At 32.8% G+C, this 22,111-nt stretch overlaps 1 protein-coding gene across 4 annotated transcripts in view; it reads right to left on the bottom strand.

The window, feature by feature from the left end:
* The window catches only part of NBEA (neurobeachin), a 667,546-nt gene that overhangs the window by 572,249 nt on the left and 73,186 nt on the right, over positions 1 to 22,111 (bottom strand). For all 4 annotated transcript variants that reach the window (XM_082700384.1, XM_082700385.1, XM_082700381.1 and 1 more), the window contains exons 2-6: positions 14,593 to 14,824; positions 10,871 to 10,971; positions 10,535 to 10,630; positions 4,500 to 4,621; positions 2,003 to 2,129 (exon numbers count right to left, since the gene is read on the bottom strand). In XM_082700384.1, the coding sequence (XP_082556510.1) occupies positions 2,003 to 2,129; positions 4,500 to 4,621; positions 10,535 to 10,630; positions 10,871 to 10,971; positions 14,593 to 14,824 (678 nt within the window). The remainder of the gene's footprint in view (positions 1 to 2,002; positions 2,130 to 4,499; positions 4,622 to 10,534; positions 10,631 to 10,870; positions 10,972 to 14,592; positions 14,825 to 22,111) is intronic.

The raw sequence follows: 22,111 nt of genomic DNA, 5'->3' as shown, positions 1-22,111 counted from the left end.
ATTGTTAAAACTCTTTAATACTGTTTTCATAAACATGCTGAAAATTGAAAAGACACTGTATTATTTCTATATAACATACAGCAAATTTATATATTCCATAAATTATTATATATGACATATACAAAATTATGTACCAAAATTTAAGGATCTAAATAAAGATATAAGAATGTGTCAGTAGTTAGAATTCTAAGTGACTATATTTTCCATTAAACCTGTATAAAACACCTTGTCAAAAAGCATAAAATCTCTCTTAATGCTCATGGATAATACTCTAATTCTCTATAAATCCAATAATTAACTTAGTTTTTGCAGTGTACATTACTGTGCTAGAACAACAAGAAAGGCTGGTGAACTTTCGATTTTAAAAATGTATCACATAGTAACAACCACATTACTTGGCCTTTATTGCCATGACTACCTTTTTTACTCCTGCCACATGGAAAAGGTCCTTGGCATACTGCCCCAGAAAGAGCAATGACCACAACAACACCCAGGCCTCCTTTCTCACTTTCTCAACAGTAACACCTCATTTATTTTACACCACTAGAAAATAAACTGCTCAACAGAAATTAGCTGTCCAGATAAATAGAAGCTACACCTTCAGGAAACAAAGGGTTCTCTTTGGTTGTTAAAGCATATTTTATGCATTTATCCCACATATATTATTAGCAATCCACCAAGATCAGAATTCTGTGGCAAATTTATGAAGGAATACAAAGATAAATCTAACACATAGCTTAGTTTCAACAGTTACTAAATAATGCACATATGAGTAATAAAGATTTAAGAGAAATAATTGCTATAAGAAATAGTGAAATAATATGCAATGAGAGAGATTATATTGGAAAGCAAGGAAATCAAGGAAAGATTCCACAGAAATGGTGTTATATGGAATGGAACCTAACAATAAGGTGGGATTTGAAAACCAATAGCCATAAATGAGGAGACACGTAAATGTATTCACACCAGAGACTGAACATTTGAAAAGGAAAAGATAAAAACTGAAACACGTAGAGTAGTTCAGTTTTGACAGAGTAAAGAGGATAAGTAAAAAGCTAAAAATCCAAATCATGAAGGACTAGACTAAGAATGTGAAGTTATTCTATAGTTAGTGAGAAGCAAATGACTGGTTTGAGCAGTGGAATAATATGATCATGACCATAAATCAGATATTAGTATACAAATAGTTTGGGAGAGGAAGAGACAAAGGATCCAAGATAAGGAGAGAACAATATGAAGAATTTAAGCAACAACTAAGGAATTTTCTTAAAGACATATATTACAGAGATACACAGTAAAGAAGTGGAAAGTTGCACTGATACCATGATCAAAAAGGGGGTGAAGAACAAAGACGATTCAAGTCCCCACTATCATGAAGAAGGTAGTCTTTGGCTTTGATTAAGCAGCTTAATCAAAACAGGGGACTTAAGAACATACTGAATATGGGACTGGAAATGTAAATTCAGTGTTACATTTTCTGTAAATAAATGAGGGGCCAGAAAGACATTTACATGGCAGTATCTTTGGTAGATATAAGAACAGAGCTATAAGATATAACAGAGCTGTAAGATATAAGAACAGAGCTTGGAGGTAAGAGTAATAGTGGAAAGCTTATCATGAAACTGAATAAAAATTTTCAAAAAATTATATCCTCCACAAAAGCAGGAATGTTATCTGTTTTGTTCATTGTCTTCTTTCTAGTGCCTACAACAATGTCTGGAACTCAGTAAGTACGCAGTAAGTATTTACTATAAGAATGCCATAGAATAGATCCCAGCGAGCAAGTAAGTGAGACAGACACTGTGAGAGGTCAAGAGACTTTTTATGTGAATAGTTAGACATAAAAATAAAAAGAAAATGCAGACAAGGAGAAGAGAAAAGCACTATGAGTCATAAGAAAAACCAATGAAAGAGAATATTACAGAAGTCATAAAAGGTGAATTTTAAGATGGGGAAATGGTGAATTGTGTCATTCTCAATAGAAACATTTACTTATACCTACCTTACGTGGTTGAAAATCATATTTCACACAGTGCTGAAAACCTTTTCCTTTAGACTTCAGTGATGTGACTATTAGACAGTTGCCAACGAAGTGAGCAGAGTAACCAACTCCTTTGCTAGTACGAAAGCTGTAAAGAAAACTGAGAATAGTATAATATCCTCTGATACAAAGAACTATATTTCTAAAAATTATTAAATAAATAAAATATAAAACACTATTATAAAAATGAAACTCATTTCCCCATAGAGTAGAAGAGTATTACATGTACCAAAGAAAGATTAAACTATAAAAGGTTTAGAACAACTAAAGAAGAACTTTAAATTGAGAAAATAGACTACAGATCAAAAACCTTGTGAAATTTCAAGGTAAAATATCACAAATACATAAAAACAGATTAATGGCCAATGAAAGTCTACCAAGTAGACTTCATTTACCTTCCAGGAACCCTGAAATTAGCAAATACAGACACCATTAACACAGCTACTCTTTTTAAAACAACTTAATTCCAATTCTATTTTATCTTTTAAAATAGCTTAAAAATTACAAAAAAAAAAAAGTTAGAGCCAAGTTTGATAAATGATGTAGGTAATCAAATAAAGGAGTACATTTAAGAAAGAGAACATGTCTATGAAATACAGTTATTTTCTTCTAAGGGAGCACTCCTCCTAGCTGTGAATTTAAGCACAGTATTATAAAAATTGTAAATGCTCTGCAAAATAATGGTATTAGTAAAATATATGTATGATCTGCCAAAATGACCATTCTGAAATTCAACCCATTTATGTTTGGAAGTTCAGACGTTTGTTTAGAACTCCCTCTCCCTACTATCCTTACATAATCTTTTATAATAGAGCTTACGATCTGTTAATAGCTCAAATTTTTCTGCACTCACATTTCTGAAGCAGTCAATGTTCAAAAGCACTTAATAATTAAATCTGATGTGACAGGTACTACTGTTATCCTCACTTTACAGTTGAAGGCACCAAAGCACAGGATCAATATGTAGTGAAGACTTAATCCCAGGCAGTCTTATTTCAAAGCATTGCAAACATTAAATGAGGTAATACATGTAAACATTTACAAGGCCTAGTGTATGCTAAGGCAGTCAATGAAAGTTTGATGTTCTCATTACTGTGCATTATTGGTAAACTAAAACAATCAAGCTCTTGGTCCTTACAGGTCAACCTATCTGGGTTTATCAACCTATTCTGTTAGTTATCTATCAAATAATTACTTTTATTATTTGTTATTTTTTTGCACTGTAGTTATCACTAATATTTTTAAAGCATATCTTAATTATGTTCATAGAACAAAGAAAGTAAAAAGGCAAAGTAATGAAATCTAGAAGGAGTTCGGTTTATTTTTTCCTCCCCTGGGTTGGGGACTTGCTTGTCCACTAACAATCCCCTTACTAATCTATACTGATGTGGAATGGAAAAAGAGGCTTGTAAATATTGACTTTCTAATGTTACCATTAGAAAAAAATAATGAAAAATAAATAAATAAAAATAAATAAAATAATCAACAAGTCAGGAAATGACAGATGCTGGCGAGGATGCAAAGAAAGGGGAACACTCCTACAGTGTTGGTGGGAATGCAAGCTGGTGCAACTACTCTAGAAAACAGCATGGAGGTTCCTCAAGAAGTTGAAAATAGAGCTATCCTATGACCCAGCAATTGCACTACTGGGTATTTACCCTAAAGATACAAACATAGTGATCCGAAGGGGCACGTGCACCCAAATGTTTATAGCAGCAATGTCCACAATAGTCAAACTATGGAAAGAACCTAGATGTCCATCAACAGATGAATGGATAAAGAAGATGTGGTATATATACACAATGGAATACTATGCAGCCATCAAAAGAAATAAAATTTTGCCATTTGGGACAACGTGGATGAAACTAAAGTGTATCATGCTTAGCGAAATAAATCAAGCAGAGAAAGACAACTATCGTATGTGGTGATGCAACATGGGGGCTTAAGTGGGTAGGAGAAAAATCAATGAAATGAGATTGGGAGGGAGACAAACCATAAGTGACTCTTAATCTCACAAAACAAACTGAAAGTTGCTGGGGGGGAGGGGGGTCGGGAGAAGGGGGGTAGGGTTATGGCCATTGGGGAGGGTATGTGCTTTGGTGAGTGCTGTGAAGTGTGTAAACCTGGTGATTCACAGACCTGTACCCCTGGGGATAAAAATATATGTTTATAAAAAATTAAAAATTAAAAATTAATTAATTAATAAATTAAAAATAAAGGAAAAGAATAGTGACACAGGTTGCCTAAAACCAATAGCAAAAAATGAATAAACTGACATATGTCTTTATAGTTTTAACATATACAAATATATATATTTTTATATATTTTTTAATATATATATACACACACACACACAAACACATATACATTCTATTTGATATGTTGCCTTGAAACTGTTACATATTTACAAAACTGAAATACTTAAGATGAAAGTATGAAAATTAAATACATTACTTACCAATAAAGATAAGGTTTGTCCTTATCAACATTAATGTTATTTAATGGATCCATACGAAACCAAGTATTTAGGGTGAAGCCATTCTGATAAGGCCACTTTGCAATAGGAGGCAATGCAATTGCCTACAAGGCAATGAAAAAAGAAAAGTATCAGCTTAAGAAAATGTGTTAGTAACCAAGGCCAAACATAGCCTTTACAGATCAAAAAACAAGGAAGGTATAAATATCAGAAAATCATGGACTTATCCCCAACCAATACACTTTTTGTATCACCAGTTTCAACATCCAGTCCACTAAACCCTAAATCAGAACTTAAAGATTGCACTAACCTAAGAGATAGAGGAAAGAATTTGAGTCAAGCTGCCCTTCAAGTTTTTTAGACCTACCACTTTTCCACTAAGAAAAAGACAGGCAGTCCAACAGATCATTTGTTATTACCTCCATAGTAGGACTGAAAGAGCCCCAAATCACATAGAGTTGCAAACACTAGTGAACCAAATTACAACAGAAAAAAAAAAAAAAAAGTCTTAAAAAGAAAAATATAATCTTAAGTGATAATGAAATAATACTAATTTTTGTTGATCTTGCTACAACTGGTACAAAACACACACTTGAGAGGCTCTAGAATAGCATTTGTCTCAGTTTCATTGTGGACTTCCAGTATCATGCTCATCCAGAAGTAAATTAGCAAAAACACTGTAATGGTAAGGATTTTAAAGTCAGTTCCTATCTGAATTTTTCAGTAGTTCAGTACCAAAGATAACACACCTGGAAATAAGCCAATCCATTGCTAAAAAACAAACAAAACACTGGATTTAAGGTCAAGCAAATTTTAATTCAGGCTGTGACTCTGCTTTATGACCCTGAACCATGTAACACTGCTGAGGCTCTTTCCACAACAAATTTAATAGCAATAATATCATTTATCTTATACATAGCTTTTATGACCCAAATGAAATAAGAGTTGTAAAAGTTCTAGTTCCTTCTTTGCTTCCTTTACTACATAGACTATATTTCTAATTGATAATACCCTTCATGAAAATGAGTGATACAGGGAAAACCAAGAAAGATGGAGTAGATAGTCTAAGTCCATCAAAATTCCCTGAATGAAAATAACTCAACCATACACCCCTAGAAACATACAAGTAAAATTCTCTGTGTGTGTGTGCATGCATGTATGTGTAAAATGCATTACATACTGATAGAAAATATTCACAGACTTCTGGTAAATGGATCAAATATATAAAAACAGGATGACGTGCAACCCTATTGAAGAAATTCAAATCATTTATTAAAACAGTTTAAACATTGTTTTAGCTAGTTTTGTTGATTCTATCAGTAAGACAGTAACTTGATTAATATTTCTATTAAAACACTTGGCTCTTCTCACTCCTTAAACTGCTATCTACTAGATGTCAGATCAAGAACACTTTTATAACATATATCAAAATATATGTATGTATGCAAATAGAACTATTACATAAATCTGAGAAAACTGATACCTTCTTAGGGACAGTGACACTGTTTTCCCTGCTAAGCACCACAATGTGCATTTGATATGTGCTCCACTCTAACAATCTGATATGTAAAATTATTAACTTTCATCTGGAAAGAGATTTTTAACTTTATTATTTTTGTTTCAAAATTTTTAATTTTCCCATTTTTGTTTCACAATTTTGTTACAATGGAAAAATATAACCTAAAAAAAAGGGTTAGTAACAAAATATTAAGGAAAAAAAAGCTAAGGAAATGGTTGATGAACTGAGAGACTACAAGGATACTTATGCACTAATAACCGAAGAGCAAGAAATATTTACATGATCTGTACAACTTATATAGTACTTAAATATGGAAAAAGTGTATTATTTCATTACAGGCTCACATTAACACTCTTCCATGAGAAAGTACTAACATTTTACATGAAGGTAAGCCAAGAAACATTAAGTCACTAGTCCTCCACAGTAATGAAGTAGAGGATTCTGAAATCAAAACCAGTTTTCTAGTCAAAAGTTAGACATACTCTTCTACAATGCTACAATGTTAGATAAAAACGATGAAATCAAGTAGACTGAGAATGTGAATTCTTTGAAAAGAACAACAAAATGGATAAACTTCCAGCTAGATTAATCAATTAAAAAAAAATCCAGTGTCAAGAATGAAGGAGGAGTTGGGCAGCTGGGTGGCTCAGTGGTTTAAAGCCTCTGCCTTCAGCTCAGGTCATGATCCCAGGGTCCTGGGATTGAGCCCCACACCGGGCTCTTTGCTCAGTAGGGAGCCTGCTTTCTCTTCTCTCTCCCTGCCTGCCTCTCTGTCTACTTGTGATTTCTGTCTATCAAATAAATAAATAAAATCTTTAAAAAAAAAAAAAAAGAATGAAGGAGGAGGCATCACTAAATATCCTACAGACATTAAAAGGATAAGAAGGATATGATGATAAACTTATACCAATAAAGTCAACAACTCAGATTAACTGGAAAAATTACTTGGAAGACACAAACTACCAAAGCTCACTCAAAAGAAAAGAGAAAACCTCCCTATGTCTATTAAAGAAATTAAGTTCATAGTTTAAAACCTTCCCACAAAGAAAACTCCAGGCCCAAACAGCTACAATAGTGAATTCTAGCATACATTTAAGAATAAGTAATATCAAATCTACATAAATTCTTTAATAGAAAGAAAGAAATAATTCCAAACTCATCATATGAGGAATTACCCTAACACCAAACCAGAAAAAGATATTATAGTAGAAAACTACACCCCCAAATCACTCATAAAAATAATTGCGAAATTTCTTAGCATTACATTAGCAAATCAAATCCAGTGTTGGACAAAAATATTAAAACATAGCAATCAACTAGTTTTGATCCCAGGAACACAAAGGTTGGTTTAACACTGAAATATCAATCACTGTAACTCACTATATTATTAAAGATTAAGAAGAAAATCCATATGTTCACTTCAATAAAATCAGAAAAAGCATTGGACAGAATTCAACACTAGTATCAACACATTGATGATTAAAAAACCTCCCCGTTGGGCTTAAGTGGGTAGGAGAAGAATAAATGAAACAAGATGGGATTGGGAGGGAGACAAACCATAAGTGACTCTTAATCTCACAAAACAAACTGAGGGTTGCTGGGGGGAGGGGGTTTGGGAGAAGGGGGTGGGATTATGGACATTGGGGAGGGTATGTGCTTTGGTGAGTGCTGTGAAGTGTGTAAACCTGGTGATTCACAGACCTGTACCCCTGGGGATAAAAATATATGTTTATAAAAAATAAAAAATTAAAAAAAAAAAAAAACCTCCCCGTACATAGGAAGAGAAACAGAAGATATTTAAAACTTAACACTAAAAACTGCAAAACACTGAAAAATCATAGAAAACAAATAAAGGTAGAGATATACTATGTTCATGACTAGAAGACTCAATAATCTCTCCAAATTGTTCTATAGATTTAACATCATAAAATCTAAATCACGGTAAGCATTTTACAAAAGTTGACAAGTCTATTCACATGTATTAAAATGCTATCTAGAATAGCCAAAGTTATTTTAAAATAAAGACCAGATTTGGAGTATTCACACAACCTGATTTCAAGAACCACTTACTATACAGCTACAAAAATAAAGACAATCTGATATTGGCATAAAAGCAGAAACAGAAGACAAAGGAACCAGAGTTCAGGAACAAATCCACATACCCCCTAGCCAGATAATTTTCAAGAAAGGTGCCAAGATAATCCAATGTCAAAGGACTCTCTCTTTAACAAATGGTCAAGAAAACAATTCAATATTCTTATGCAAAACAAACAAAACTTTAACCTTCAACCTTCTGTCATATCATATTTTAAAAATTCACATGAAGAGAATCACAGACCTAAATATAAGAGCTAAAACAAAAGAACTCTTGGTAGAAAGCGCAAGAAAAAAAGGTCATGACCTTGGTTTATACTAATTTCTTGGATTACAAAAGCATATGCCATTTAAAAAAGTTTAACTGAACTTCACCAAAATTAAAATCTATTTGCTTCGGGACTCCTGGGTGGCTCAGTTGGTTAAGTGGCTGGCTGCCTTCAGCTCAGGTCATGATCCCGGCGTCCCAGGATCGAGTCCCACATGGGGCTCTGTGCTCAGCGGAGAGCCTGCTTCTCCCTCTGCCTCTGCCTACCACTCTGCCTGTGCTCACTCTCTCTCTCTCTGACAAATAAATAAAAATAAATTTTAAAAAATATAATAAAATAAAATAAAATCTATTTGCTTTAAGAAATACTGTTAAGAGGGGTGCCTCGGTGGCTGCGTGGGTTAAAGCCTCTGCCTTCGGCTCAGGTCATGGTCTCAGGGTCCTGGGATCAAGCCCCAAGTCGGGCTCTCTGCTCAGCAGGGAGCCTGCTTCCTCCTCTCTCCCTGCCTGCCTCTCTGACTACCTGTAATCTCTATCAAATAAATAAATAAAATCTTTTTAAAAAAGGAAATACTGTTAAGAAAGTAAGAGAAAAGCCAGACTGGGCAAAGATATTTGATAATTATCCATCTGACAAATTAAGTTATATACCAAATACATAATGAACACTAAAAATAATAAAACAACCAATTTTTTTATCTGAACAAAGATTTGAACACAAATATCACAAAAGATGTAAAAGCAACTAATAAACATGAAAAAATGCTCAATAGCATCAGTCATTAGGGCAATATAAAAATTATAACTACAATGATACACCATTACATAACCATTTAAATGCCTCACATTAAAAAGATGGACATTGTCCAGGATGCAGATCAACTGGGATTCTCATACACTATTGATGAGAATGCAAAATTTTCCACTATGGAAAGCAATCTGCCCTTTTTCATGAAATGAAGCAAACACTTAGCATAAAACCCAGCAATTTTGCTTTGTTTCATTTTGTTTTATTTTTTTTTTATTGTGTTATGTTAGTCACCACACAATATATCATTAGTTTTTGATGTCATGTTCCATGATTCATTGTTTGCATATAACACCCATTGCTCCATGCAATCTGTCTCCTCCTTGATACCCATCACCAGGCTCACCCATTCTAAAACTCTGTTCCTGGAGTCCATAGTCTCTCATGGTTTATCTCGCACTCCAGATTCTTCCCCTTCATTTTTCCCATCTCCTAATGTCCTTCATGCTAGTCCTTATGTTTCACAAATAAGTGAAACCATATGATAATTGACTTTCCCTGTTTGACTTATTTCACTTAGCATAATCTCCTCCAGTCCCATCCATCTTGATGCAAAAGTTGGGTATTCATCCTTTCTGATGGCTGAGTAATATTCCATTGTGTATATGGACCACGTCTTCTTTATTCATTCATCTGTTGAAGGGCACCTTGTTTTTTCCACATTTTGGCTATGGTGGACAATTCCTGCTATGAACATTGGGGTGCATATGGCCCTTCTTTTCACAACATCTGTGTCTTTGGGGTAAATACCCAGAGGTGCAATTGCTGGGTCATAGGATAGCTCTATCTTTAATTTTTTGAGGCAATTTCACTTGTGTTTTTAACTTAGGAGATGAGAAAATATGCCCACAGAAGATCTATGTTCAAATGAGCATAGCAGTTTTATTTAAAAAAGGCAAAAACTGAAAACTCAAGTAGTGAGTTGGATAAACTAGTGAATGGATAAACTGTGGCACATCCATAAAATGTAACCAACTCAGAATAAAAAGGAACAGAATAAACTACTTGGGCAACCTCAAAAGCATTACAGTAAGTGAAAGAAGGCTGACAGAAAAAATTACATACTGTAAGATTTATTTGAAATTCTAGAAAAGGCAAAATCATAAAAGCACAAAATAAATTGGAAGTTGCAAAGAACAGAAGCTGGAGAAGGGACTGGTCAGACACACAAGGGAACCTCAGAAAGTGATGTAATTGTTCAAAATCACGACTGTGATTATAATTATAAACTTTAAAACTTCAAATTGTACTTTTAGATGAGTGAATTTTATGTGAATTATATCTTAACAGAACTAAATTAAAAATAAACACATGTATTTAAAACTCACCGCAGCACTACAACCAGGGAAATTGAAAAAAGTATCAGGACCATGTCTTTGTGGCATCTGATTAAGAACTGATAATAATTTTACTGCATGTCTTGGCTAAAGAAACAAGAAAAAGAAATGTCACTGTACAAATTAGGCAAAAATACCTAATATATCATGTTAGACACTAGACTGTTTTCTAACTAGAGAGAAATTAATTTTACATCATTTACTAAACTCTTTAAGGAGAACAATTTCCATTACAAATTCAAGTTTATAGCACTCTAGAGACAAATTGTTGAGCATTAAGTATTAATGCACTAATACTGAGTACTTTTCCCTCTGACCACAGCTTACCCAGATTCCACTTTCTCCTCGAAGCATGCTGAACAAAAGCTTCAACTCCTTGACAGTGATGCTGTAGCTGGCAAGAACCCCCAACATATCAACTAGAAGATCTTCAAAGGAAAATAAAGTTATTCTGAACTCTAGTCATGAGCTGCCATCTGTCAAGGTAATATACTTTTTGAAAGACAAAAGTTATCAATTCTCATTTCTACAAACATATTTATCTAAACGTCCTCATGAATAGTCATTCTAATTAACAATTTTTAGGTCCTCAGATAGCCAAACACACTGTATTCGAATTTTAGGATTTTCTCCCTATCAGATTTACCATTACAATTGTTTCATTAGAAAATATATAAAATAGATTTTATAAATTCCCACAATACACACACACATACACACACACACACCTGCTATATGCAGGGAAAGGAAAGCAAAAATACACAAAGGTACAATGATTTAACGTTGTAAATTAGTTGTTTTCAATAAAAAAAGTGAGAGTCGACCATATTTTATTTTAGATTTATCTATTCTTAATAAAATATATTCTTGAAATATTCCTTGCCCCATTAACAATTCCTTGCCTGGCATTATTCCAAGTAGTCTACAGTTATTAAGTACACAAATCTTTGTAACAGGCCTATGAATAAGTACTATTATTAGCCACTTCCTAAAATGGGGAAAGTGAGACATAAATAACCTAATCACCTTTTCCAAGAACACACTCTACTAAGTGGCTGGGTCAGGATTAAAGCCTAGGCTGTATGGCTCCAGAGACTAGTCTCTAAATCAAAGTACCACTTAAACACATTACTAGTGGTATCCATTCTGCTCATGTGTTTATGTGCATATAAGAGACACACCAGCTCACCAGATAATAAGAAAATTATACATTTAATCTATTGTCCTTGATTTCTTTCTCATCTAGACATTGTGAGTAGTACTTCTATCAATCATTCTTTGTAATAAACTAAATATCTGAATATTTATACTTCATTTTCTTACTCTAAAGCTCTTCCTAAGGATTAGAAATACTATATAAAGTATTATAATCAATACACATATATATATTCTAAATATATATACTAAATGTATATATTCTAAATAACATATCATTAATTAATTTAAAAAGTGAGTTAGGATAAGCTTAAATAATTAGTTACTGATTAGTATCACAAATTAATACCTGGAATTTGAAAGTTTAAAGTATTTATTATGTACCCATTTCAAAATAGAAATTTCAAATGGTTATTTTCATCAATAAATAATTGAATAATCTTGGTTAATGCCACAATAAGTAAGCAATCCCTATGATTAAACTGTCACTTTTGATATGCCATTTTTGAGAGATCTTTTAATGAAATAAAGTGTTTCACCATTCAGTAAAAAAGTTTATAGTTACTACATATCAGTCAGAAGATTTTTTAAGAAAAAAAATCTACATAGAGATCAAGCACCTTAAAGCCCTAAGTTAGTAAGAAGCAGTTTCAGGCAATTAGCTGCAAAGGCAAATTCATAGATATCTTAACATTTACCTACAAATACTTTCCTAAAAAATTATACTTCTTTTTCTAAAACGTTATCCCATCTTATATGTGGGTCACAAAAAGTAGCCTATTAAATTCATATTTAATTACACAGTTATTAAATTTCTTACTTATTGTATATATAACGTAACAAGTAGCTCAGTTTAATTTCTTTTATAACAGGTGTTTTTTTTCTGAATAAAATTTTTAAAGAAGAAAAAATACTCAGCTATGAAATTCTCTCATCAATTTAGTATATACAGATATTTACTACCTTCTAGTAAAGCCTATAAGTACCTCTTTGAACGTGACATGGTATAAATATCAAGAGTGAAAACTTAGTCATGGTTTTTGGTACTTCATTACTATGGTTATATAAATTTTATTTTCTCTACTGAAAAGTAAGGTAGAGGTATTTATTTGGCATTTATTCAATGATAAAATAACAAAAAGTGAAAGTTTGTGTTACCAGTATTATTATTGAAAAGCAAAGATAAGAGAATTAAGAAGCATTATATAATAGAAAACATGAACATACGAACTTTTGCAGTACTAATCAAGCTTACTATCATCTTATATCTCAAAGCTCATGAATTATGTACCAGTAAATTACCGTGTATGTAATTGTGGCTCATTTTCTAAAGTGCACTTTATAAAGTGGTAGCCACTTTATTTCAAAAAACAAACAGGCAAACAAAAAAACTTCAGGGATTAAACCCTGATATGAAGACTCAGAGATCACATGATATTCTATACAGCATGTAAGCACCAAACATAAAAGCTTATGCAAATAAATTCCTGTTAAACAATGCTAGAATTTACAGAATGGTTTACAGATGGTACATATCATCATTAAAAGGTTTTAAGTTTGAACTTCATTTTTCATCAAGTTAACCATTAATAACCAATATAGAGAATGCTAAATCACTCTAGAGATAGATACCACCTTGAAAGCAATCAGAAATTATTTTAATATAGTCTATAAGAAAAACAAAAATGTTTAAATATTGTTTAAGAGACATTCATCTTTAACTAATTCTTCACTCCATTACTTCTTAATGTTTTGTTCTACTAATATTAAAATTAATTATGCATAAATCAAAATATGATGGAGGATTCTCCAGTATCTGAACTACTTGTTAAGAATCAGATACGAGAGGGGCGCCTGGGTGGCTCAGTGGGTTAAAGCCTCTGCCTTCGGCTCAGGTCATGATCCCAGGGTCCTGGGATCGAGCCCCGCATCGGGCTCTTTGCTCAGCAGGGAGCCTGCTTCCTCCTCTCTCTGCCTGCCTCTCTGCCTACTTATAATCTCTGTCTGTCAAATAAAATAAATAAAATCTTAAAAAAAAAAAAAAAAAAGAATCAGATACGAGATTGTGAGGAATCATATTAGCACTTTTAAAATTATGAAAACTCTTTTATATCAGAAGAGACATATGCTGAAGATTCATGGCTTAAAAGAATGAACACTTTAAACACTAAGCTTATTTTCTGGGAATAATGTTACTCTGAGACCATATCTTTCAAAACATTTCTATTGAAGTGCATCTAACAATAAAGGAGAATGAACTTGCAGGGGGATAAAGGATTGGCAATGAATAATCATAGACTTCATATTTGAAGTAACACATAACAAGGACGAAAATTAGTATTTTTATCTTATCCAGGCAAATTTCATGCTGTATTCTATATCTGTTTAATACAAAAGTTTCTCTAAAGAATATCAAAGTAAAATGGAGATACTTTCCAAAAATTCAACATGCTTATCCTAAGGACATTAGTTCCTCCTGTCATAGTTCCATATATGCAAAACTGAAAAGCGTGGAGCTTGAAGTTGGTAAAGTGCACATATACAGAATTGTAATACATATTGTAAAATTTTAATTATGTAAAATTTAACTAAGTACTATGTTAAAAGGTACTGTTTATTTTTCTGATAGATTTCGTGGTTATTTATTCCATGTAATGAGATTTTCTAAAACCTGGAAAAGCAAAATCAGAATTATGCTTGTCTAATAAAGAAAAAGGTATTTTCCATTCTTCAAGTTTTCCCTTAATATACACGGCAAATTTTCCATACATTTCTACTATCTATTTTAAATCAAGTTAGCTCCAACAAATCTATATTACCAATAGAATTTAAAGAGAAGTATGTGACTCTTGATAAACACTTTAAGTATATTATCCTGTCAGATAACCTCATACCTGCTATCATGTCATCTACAGCACTCATTTTCAGCAATACTTGTTCAATTAGCCCAACTTCTGTGCTAGTCTGTAAATTCCGAACACTTTTTCGTAAAATGGCTGTAAACATGCTCCATATTTCTGCTTGACATGTTACATCACAGTGCTCCAAAAGCTCTGTCATGCATGTTATACTCTCAGCATCCTGGATAATAAAGTTCATCTCCAAGTCAAATTCTCCACCAACCAGCTGAAAATAAACAAAAAGAAACAATAACTAATGATAACATGAGAGATTATTTATAACAATAAAATAAAAATAATAATTCAACCTGCATGATAGCATAGCTACTCTAAAACATTTCGAGTTTTCTAGTCTAACACTACTTTTAATAAAAATTTGAAAGCTACAGATTAAGGGTGCTATAAGAAGGAAAACTAGCAATGTCTAGTTTTTTTAAAATGGAAAAGGGTAATTTCAAATCAAATGGAGCAAAATGGTGCAGAGGACTACTGGATAGGATTCAGGACAAATTCCTATAAAAAAGAATTTGGTTCCAAAAAGTGATAATCATTAGAAAATGCAGAACTCACAAAGGATAAATTTTAAGACATGAAGTTCATTTTCTTTTGTGATATTACTAGACTAACAAATGATATGTAACAGAAAAGAAACAAAGGGCCTAATCACCATGTACAGAAGATAAAGAAATATGACTGATACTAGCAAACTTAGAGTAAAAATTCAAATGATAGAATCAATGTTTAAAATGTTTAAAATATACCTACTATCATAATATTTTACTTTAAAAATTGTGAATTGATATACAAAGATGATTTAACAGCAATGTATTTGACTTGTGGCATTACAACAAGTGAGTCAAAAGTATTACTGTCCTCTGTATCTAAGAGTTCGGTTTGTTTGTTCCTTTGTTTTTTGTTTATTTCACATCTGACTTTAGTTGCCAGACAGATGGTGAGCAAGGAGATAGGCAAAATAGATAAAGGGTATTTAGAGGTACAAACTTCCAGTCATAAAATAAGTAAGTCATGGAAACGAACAATTCAATAGTCAATAGCCAATAATATTGTCAAGATATTGCGTGGTTACAGGTGGTGACTACATGTGTGGTTAGCATTGAGAAATGCACAGAATTGTCGAATCACCATGTTGAATACCTGCAACCAATAAACACTGTATGTCAACTCTACTTCAATAGTAAACTTAAATAAAAACTTTTAAAAAAGTATTACTCTTTCCTACTTTAAGTACAGTGATAGATAAATACTCATAGAATACATAGAATAAAAGATGTAATGACATTCTTATTCTCTATTTTTCAAATCACACATGACATATTAATTATATTGTTATAAGTACTATTCTTAATGAAGAACATTGAAAAACTAGGTATCTTTCTGGTCTATAGAAGAAAATTTAGAAGGAAAATAATAGCCACATACAAAATACCTAATAAATTTGAAATCATACATGCATTATTCATTCATTCAGTTAATATTTTATTTATTAAAAATTAGAAATTACTGTTCAAGGAACTAGGGATATATCTATGGACAAGAAAAACCCCATGTGCTAATAGTGTTAAGTTCCAGAAATAAAGATGTGTGTGCGTGTACACACACACACACACATACACACACGTGTGTATGTAAGTATATATGTATGTATGTATGTGTGTGTGTGTGTGTGTGTGTGTATATATATATATATATATACTCTACCTTATTCCCCCAATATATATATATATACTCTACCTTATTCCCCCAAAAGTTGAAATTGGTTCATAAGTTACAGAAAGCATAAAAGAAGATATAAAGTAGTCAGGAAAATGGAAATAAGAGGGAAATAAAATTAGGGGCAGATAGGTACCAGAAATTAGGTTCACGAAATAGAATTTTTTATCAAAGAAAAATGTTCATTATAAGGGTAGATATATGGGATAAATATAATAATAATAATAATACCATAAAGTAAGCTTATATACCACTTAGCACTATTCTAAGGGCTTTTCATATATTAAATAATTATTAACAACTTATGAGACAGGACCTATTATTATCTTCATTTTACAGATAAGGAAGAATAGGCACAGAAAATTTAACTTGGAAAAGATCACAAAACTAGTAGACAGAGGATCCAGGATCAAAACCCAATTAAGTCCATCTTCAAACAAGTCCATACAAGCAATAATCTCATTTAAGAATATTTTTAAAGTCTTTAAATTTAAGAATTTAAAAACAAAATATTCTCAAATTTTAAAATTATACTCAGTATTTTTCTCTGTAAAAGCTGTAAAACTCAACTATATGAGAAACCAGCCCTCATCCTAACTCTGACTTTTTTTCTTTTTTTCTTTTTTTCTTTTTTTTTTTTTAACTGACCTAGATATTCTCTTGGGTTAAAGGCTGGTTTTACCTCTGTGTATGAAACAACTTCAACTCCTCTTACTATTTCGGTCTTATTAACAAAAAGAGCTACTAGAATGGTTAAGAGATTGTTTCTGAATTCAGACTTCCTGGATTCAGATTTTAGCTGTACCACTTACTGTGTGACCTTAATGACTCTACTTCTCTAAGTCTCAGTTACTTTATCTAAATATGGGAATAAAAGTTCCTATCTAACAGTGTTGTAATTATGAGGATTAAATAAAGTAATGGTGTTTAGTGCTTAGGAACAAAATTAGCCATGTAGCTAACATTCAGTTGAGATTATCTATTAGCAGTTCTCTTATGACCCTAACTTTAACAACAACAACAAAAAAAGTGGTCATATAATCACGTATGTCTGAAGTACCACAAAATTAATAGCTTGAGCCTTATGTTTCCAGCAAGTTAAACTATTGTGGATCATGTACTCTCTTAGATATTAATTGCAGATTTATAAGAACCAACTCAAACATCTTTTCACCATACCATGGTCTTATCAAAGAACTGGTGACTTTTCTACTATTATATGTCCAATTGACTTGGGTCACTACTTAAGATCCTTGTAGACCAATGGTTAGTAACTCAGAAGAGATGCTCTAAAAGGGAACCATATAGAGCGGGAGAAAAAAAAAAACAGGTTTGAAAATCAATGATGTGGACACTTACTACTAACTGAACTAATAGAAGGAGATAACTAAGGTTTAAGCCTACATATCTCTGAATAAATGTGCATAAGAATTAGTATATACTAAAATGGGAGAATATTGAAGAATTTTTTAGACTAATCTCCTAAATGAACTGTAAGTGCTTCCATAGAGTCTGGCATAACCAACAAGCATTATGTAATGTGTAAATAACAGAGATGGGTTCAGTTAGAAGGAAAAAAAAAAAGTCTGCTTTTAAAGGAATCAACAATTAATATGTATAACTCTAACAATGAGTCCTCTGTTTTAGGAAGCTTACGGTTTCATCTTTCACAGTTAAAAAACAATGCTCCTTTCTATGCATCATTTAATTACAAAAGAGTACAGTTTGGATCTCTGACTTCTCTGCGAGAAGCTGTAAAAATATTTATTGTAGATGTTGTAAAGTGACCTGTATTTTCAGATGTTCTTTCTAACCTCACTGTAATTTTTAATACTTTAGTGTTAATAAGGTTAAATACTTACAAAACTATCATTCCAAGATTAGAGAAATATTTATTCCCTACTTATAAATGAGTGGTTCCACATTTACCAACTAAAGCATGTAAGAAAAAGTAGAAATAACTGGCTTTCATTATTTAAACTATTCTCTAACAATCCTTTGAGGAAAATGCATAATTGCCTTCATAAAAGTGAAAATAAATGAGGTTAAACAGCACGAACAAGGTCACATATAAGTAAAATGACAGATCCAGGAGTCTAATCTGGATAAGAAATAAACCTAAATACCTTCCTATGAAGTTAGAAGTATAGACTTAAAAATAAATAAATAAAAAACACAAGGGGTATCATAGTAGATCTACAAAGAAATCAGTGTTATATGAACTGTATGTGGAATAAAAGAAGAGAAAATAATTTCTATAGGTAAGAAATAAAACACCCAGAGGTAGTAAATAAAATTTTTAAAAAACAACTAATTCATGAGAGACTATGGACTCAAAAACAATCTGAGGGGTTTGAAGTGGCGGGGGGGGGGGGGGGAGGTCAGGGTACCAGGTGGTAGGTATTATAGAGGGCACAGATTGCATGGAGCATTGGGTGTGGTGAAAAAATAATGAATACTGTTGTTCTGAAGATAAATTTTTTTTTTAAAGATTTTATTTATTTATTTGACAGGGAGAAATCACAAGTAGATGAAGAGGCAGGCAGAGAGAGAGAGAGGGAAGCAGGCTCTCTGCTGAGCAGAGAGCCCGATGCGGGACTCGATCCCAGGACTCTGAGATCATGACCTGAGCCGAAGGCAGTGGCTTAACCCACTGAGCCACCCAGGCGCCCTGAAAATAAATTTTAAAAAAACTAATTTATTTAAGGTTATTTCAGCAAGAAAGTAGAAGACTCTGAAGGCTCAATTATAGGAAAATTAGCAATAAACACTACACAACAAAGCTGAAAAACATAAACCAAAAGAAGTTAAAATCACTGTTACCCTAGTATAAAAGAGATTTATAAATCAATTAAGACTTCCTGTAATTATGAAATGTCACTGCAATACTCTATTTGTACAGTTAAGAGAGTTCTTTTCTTGAACAAATAATTCAATCAAGAAATGGGCAGAGGACATGAACAGGCATTTCTGCAAAGAAGACATCCAGATGGCCAACAGACACATGAAAAAGTGCTCCATATCATTCGGCATCAGGGAAATACAAATCAAAACCACAATGAGATATCACCTCACACCAGTCAGAATGGCTAAAATCAACAAGTCAGGAAATGACAGATGCTGGTGAGGATGCAGAGAAAGGGGAACCCTCCTACACTGTTGGTGGGAATGCAAGCTGGTGCAGCCACTCTGGAAAACAGCATGGAGGTTCCTCAAAATGTTGAAAATAGAACTGCCCTATGACCCAGAAATTGCACTATTGGGTATATACCCTAAAGATACAAACGTAGTGATCCAAAGGGGCACGTGCACCCGAATGTTTATAGCAGCAATAGCCAAACTATGGAAAGAACCGAGATGTCCATCAACAGATGAATGGATCAAGAAGATGTGGTATATATACACAATGAAATACTATGCAGCCATCAAAAGAAATGAAATCTTGCCATTTGCGACAACATGGATGGAACTAGAGCGTATCATGCTTAGCGAAATAAGTCAAGCAGAGAAAGACAACTATCATATGATCTCCCTGATATGAGGAAATGGTGATGCAACATGGGGGCTTAAGTGGGTAGGAAAAGAATAAATGAAACAAGATGGGATTGGGAGGGAGACAAACCATAAGTGACTCTTAATCTCACAAAACAAACTGAGGGTTGCTGGGGGGAGGGGGTTTGGGAGAAGGGGGTGGGATTATGGACATTGGGGAGGGTATGTGCTTTGGTGAGTTCTGTGAAGTGTGTAAACCTGGTGATTCACAGACCTGTACCCCTGGGGATAAAAATATATGTTTATAAAAAATAAAAAATTAAAAAAATAATAAATTTAAAAAAAAATAAAGAGGAGAAATTTCGGTTAAAAAAAAAGAGAGAGTTCTTTTCTTCTAGGCCTTTTTCTTAAAATTCTAAAAGGATGGTGAGTGCTGTGAATTGTGTAAGAAAGACTGATGAATCACAGACCTATACCCCTAAAACAAAAATTAATAAAAATAAAACTGTGGTGAAATACACATAACATAATATATATCATTTTAACCATGTGTAAGCATATAATTTAGTATGAATACATCCACAATGTTTGATGTTGTTACAGTCTGAAAATCAAAACTTTGTAACTGTAACCTCCAAATCAAAATCTATCTATGGGAAGAAGGAAAAGATGAACCAAGAGTAAAAAAAACGGGTGGAAGATGATGGAATAAGCAAAGTTGATTAAAATTAAGATTTTTTTTTTTTACTCACACTGTAGTTTTTCTATTTTGCTTTTGGTTTCATAAAGTCATAAAGCACTATCCTAAAATTTAAAAAAAAAAAAATTCTAAAAGGTATTGCCACTATAAGAAAAGTGGTCCACAATGGTGCTTCCTACCCAAGAATTGGTCATAGAGGAATTTATATAAAATAAATACCATAGCTGAGCTTTTTAAATGAAGTTACTCTTATTTACATAAAGAAGTAAAATTTACTATATAAAAAGTTAGAATATAAAATCTAACTGACTTGGAAAATACCTTCTGAAAGCGCTAAATTTGTAATTACTAGCAATTTAAGTATCTTTTATCTTTTTAAATATAGAGTTTTTAAATGCCTCTATTTTGAAATCTTAGATTATTAGAATCATAGGAGATAATTCTTCTTCATTAATTAGATCAATTAGTAACCATTTGGATTTCTTTGCAACTTATCTTTCTGGATAAATTCTAAACTAGATAACTAAACTAGATAACACTGCCTATAAAGTCACAATTTAACGCCTCAGTTCCAGCTTCCTCTACTTCCCATTTACTAGCTACAGTCATAGGAATATTTCTGCGGCATCTAACTTCATCTAAAACTTTTCATATATGTTATTCCCTATACGTGACACAGAGTTCTCTTCCAACCTTTACATTTGTTAACATTGTTCACATCCAGTAAGCCTCCAAATACCAGTTTAGATAGCACTTAATCCAGAAAGCCTTCCCAGAACCCACAGTTTGCCTTTTTCTAAATTCCCAGTAACACCCATGCACACCATAGCAACCATGACATAATACTATAGATGTTCGCAGGTATCTTTCTATCACCCACATTAGTAAACTTTGTTAGGGTAAGGACCATTTCTAACTATCCCTGCATCTTCACATAAGCACAGTGACAAGCCAATGAAAATTATTCAGTGTTTAACAAGGAATGGGAAGATGGCAAGATGGGAGTTCAGGAGGGTGGAGCAAGAGGGTCTGATTCATGGCCAATCATCAAGTTTTAAGCGAGATTATTCAAGTTTTTCCCCTTCAGTAATGAATTGCCCTTACTGCCACGTAACTTTTTTAATGTTCCACTGGGGATTACAAAGCCAGAGATACTTTCTCTTTCCTGATTATGTCTTCAGCTGCCTTAATTTTCCTTCTATTACTTGGAAAATATATAAGGATTAATAAGTAAAATTTAGAAGACTTGTACACTTGACTTAGTAAAGCACTAAGTATACTACATACAATTTTTAGTTGTTAAAATCAGGCTTAATCGTATTTCCACTTCCAGTTTCTATTTTCAAGTGAAATCAGTTTAAAACATCTTCCTTTGAAAAATAACACCACCACCAAAAAATGGCAGAATTGGAAACTTTAAGGCTATGTTCTCCCTAAAAAACTAATAAGCTGGCAAAAACTCAAAATCAACTTCTGAAAAATTCTGGAGTCAAGACAAAAATGTACACCAGCCAGGGGAAGATGTAGTGAAGAAGAAGCTATTGTTCTTTGTCCCACCTATAATCCCCCAAACCCTGGAGGGCAATAGTC

This window comes from Mustela nivalis (assembly GCF_964662115.1).
Source record: "Mustela nivalis genome assembly, chromosome: 15".
In the NCBI taxonomy this organism is placed as follows: Eukaryota; Metazoa; Chordata; class Mammalia; order Carnivora; family Mustelidae; genus Mustela; species Mustela nivalis.
The sequence above is the reverse complement of the archived record's forward strand: the minus strand, read 5'-3'. Positions and strand labels throughout refer to the sequence as shown.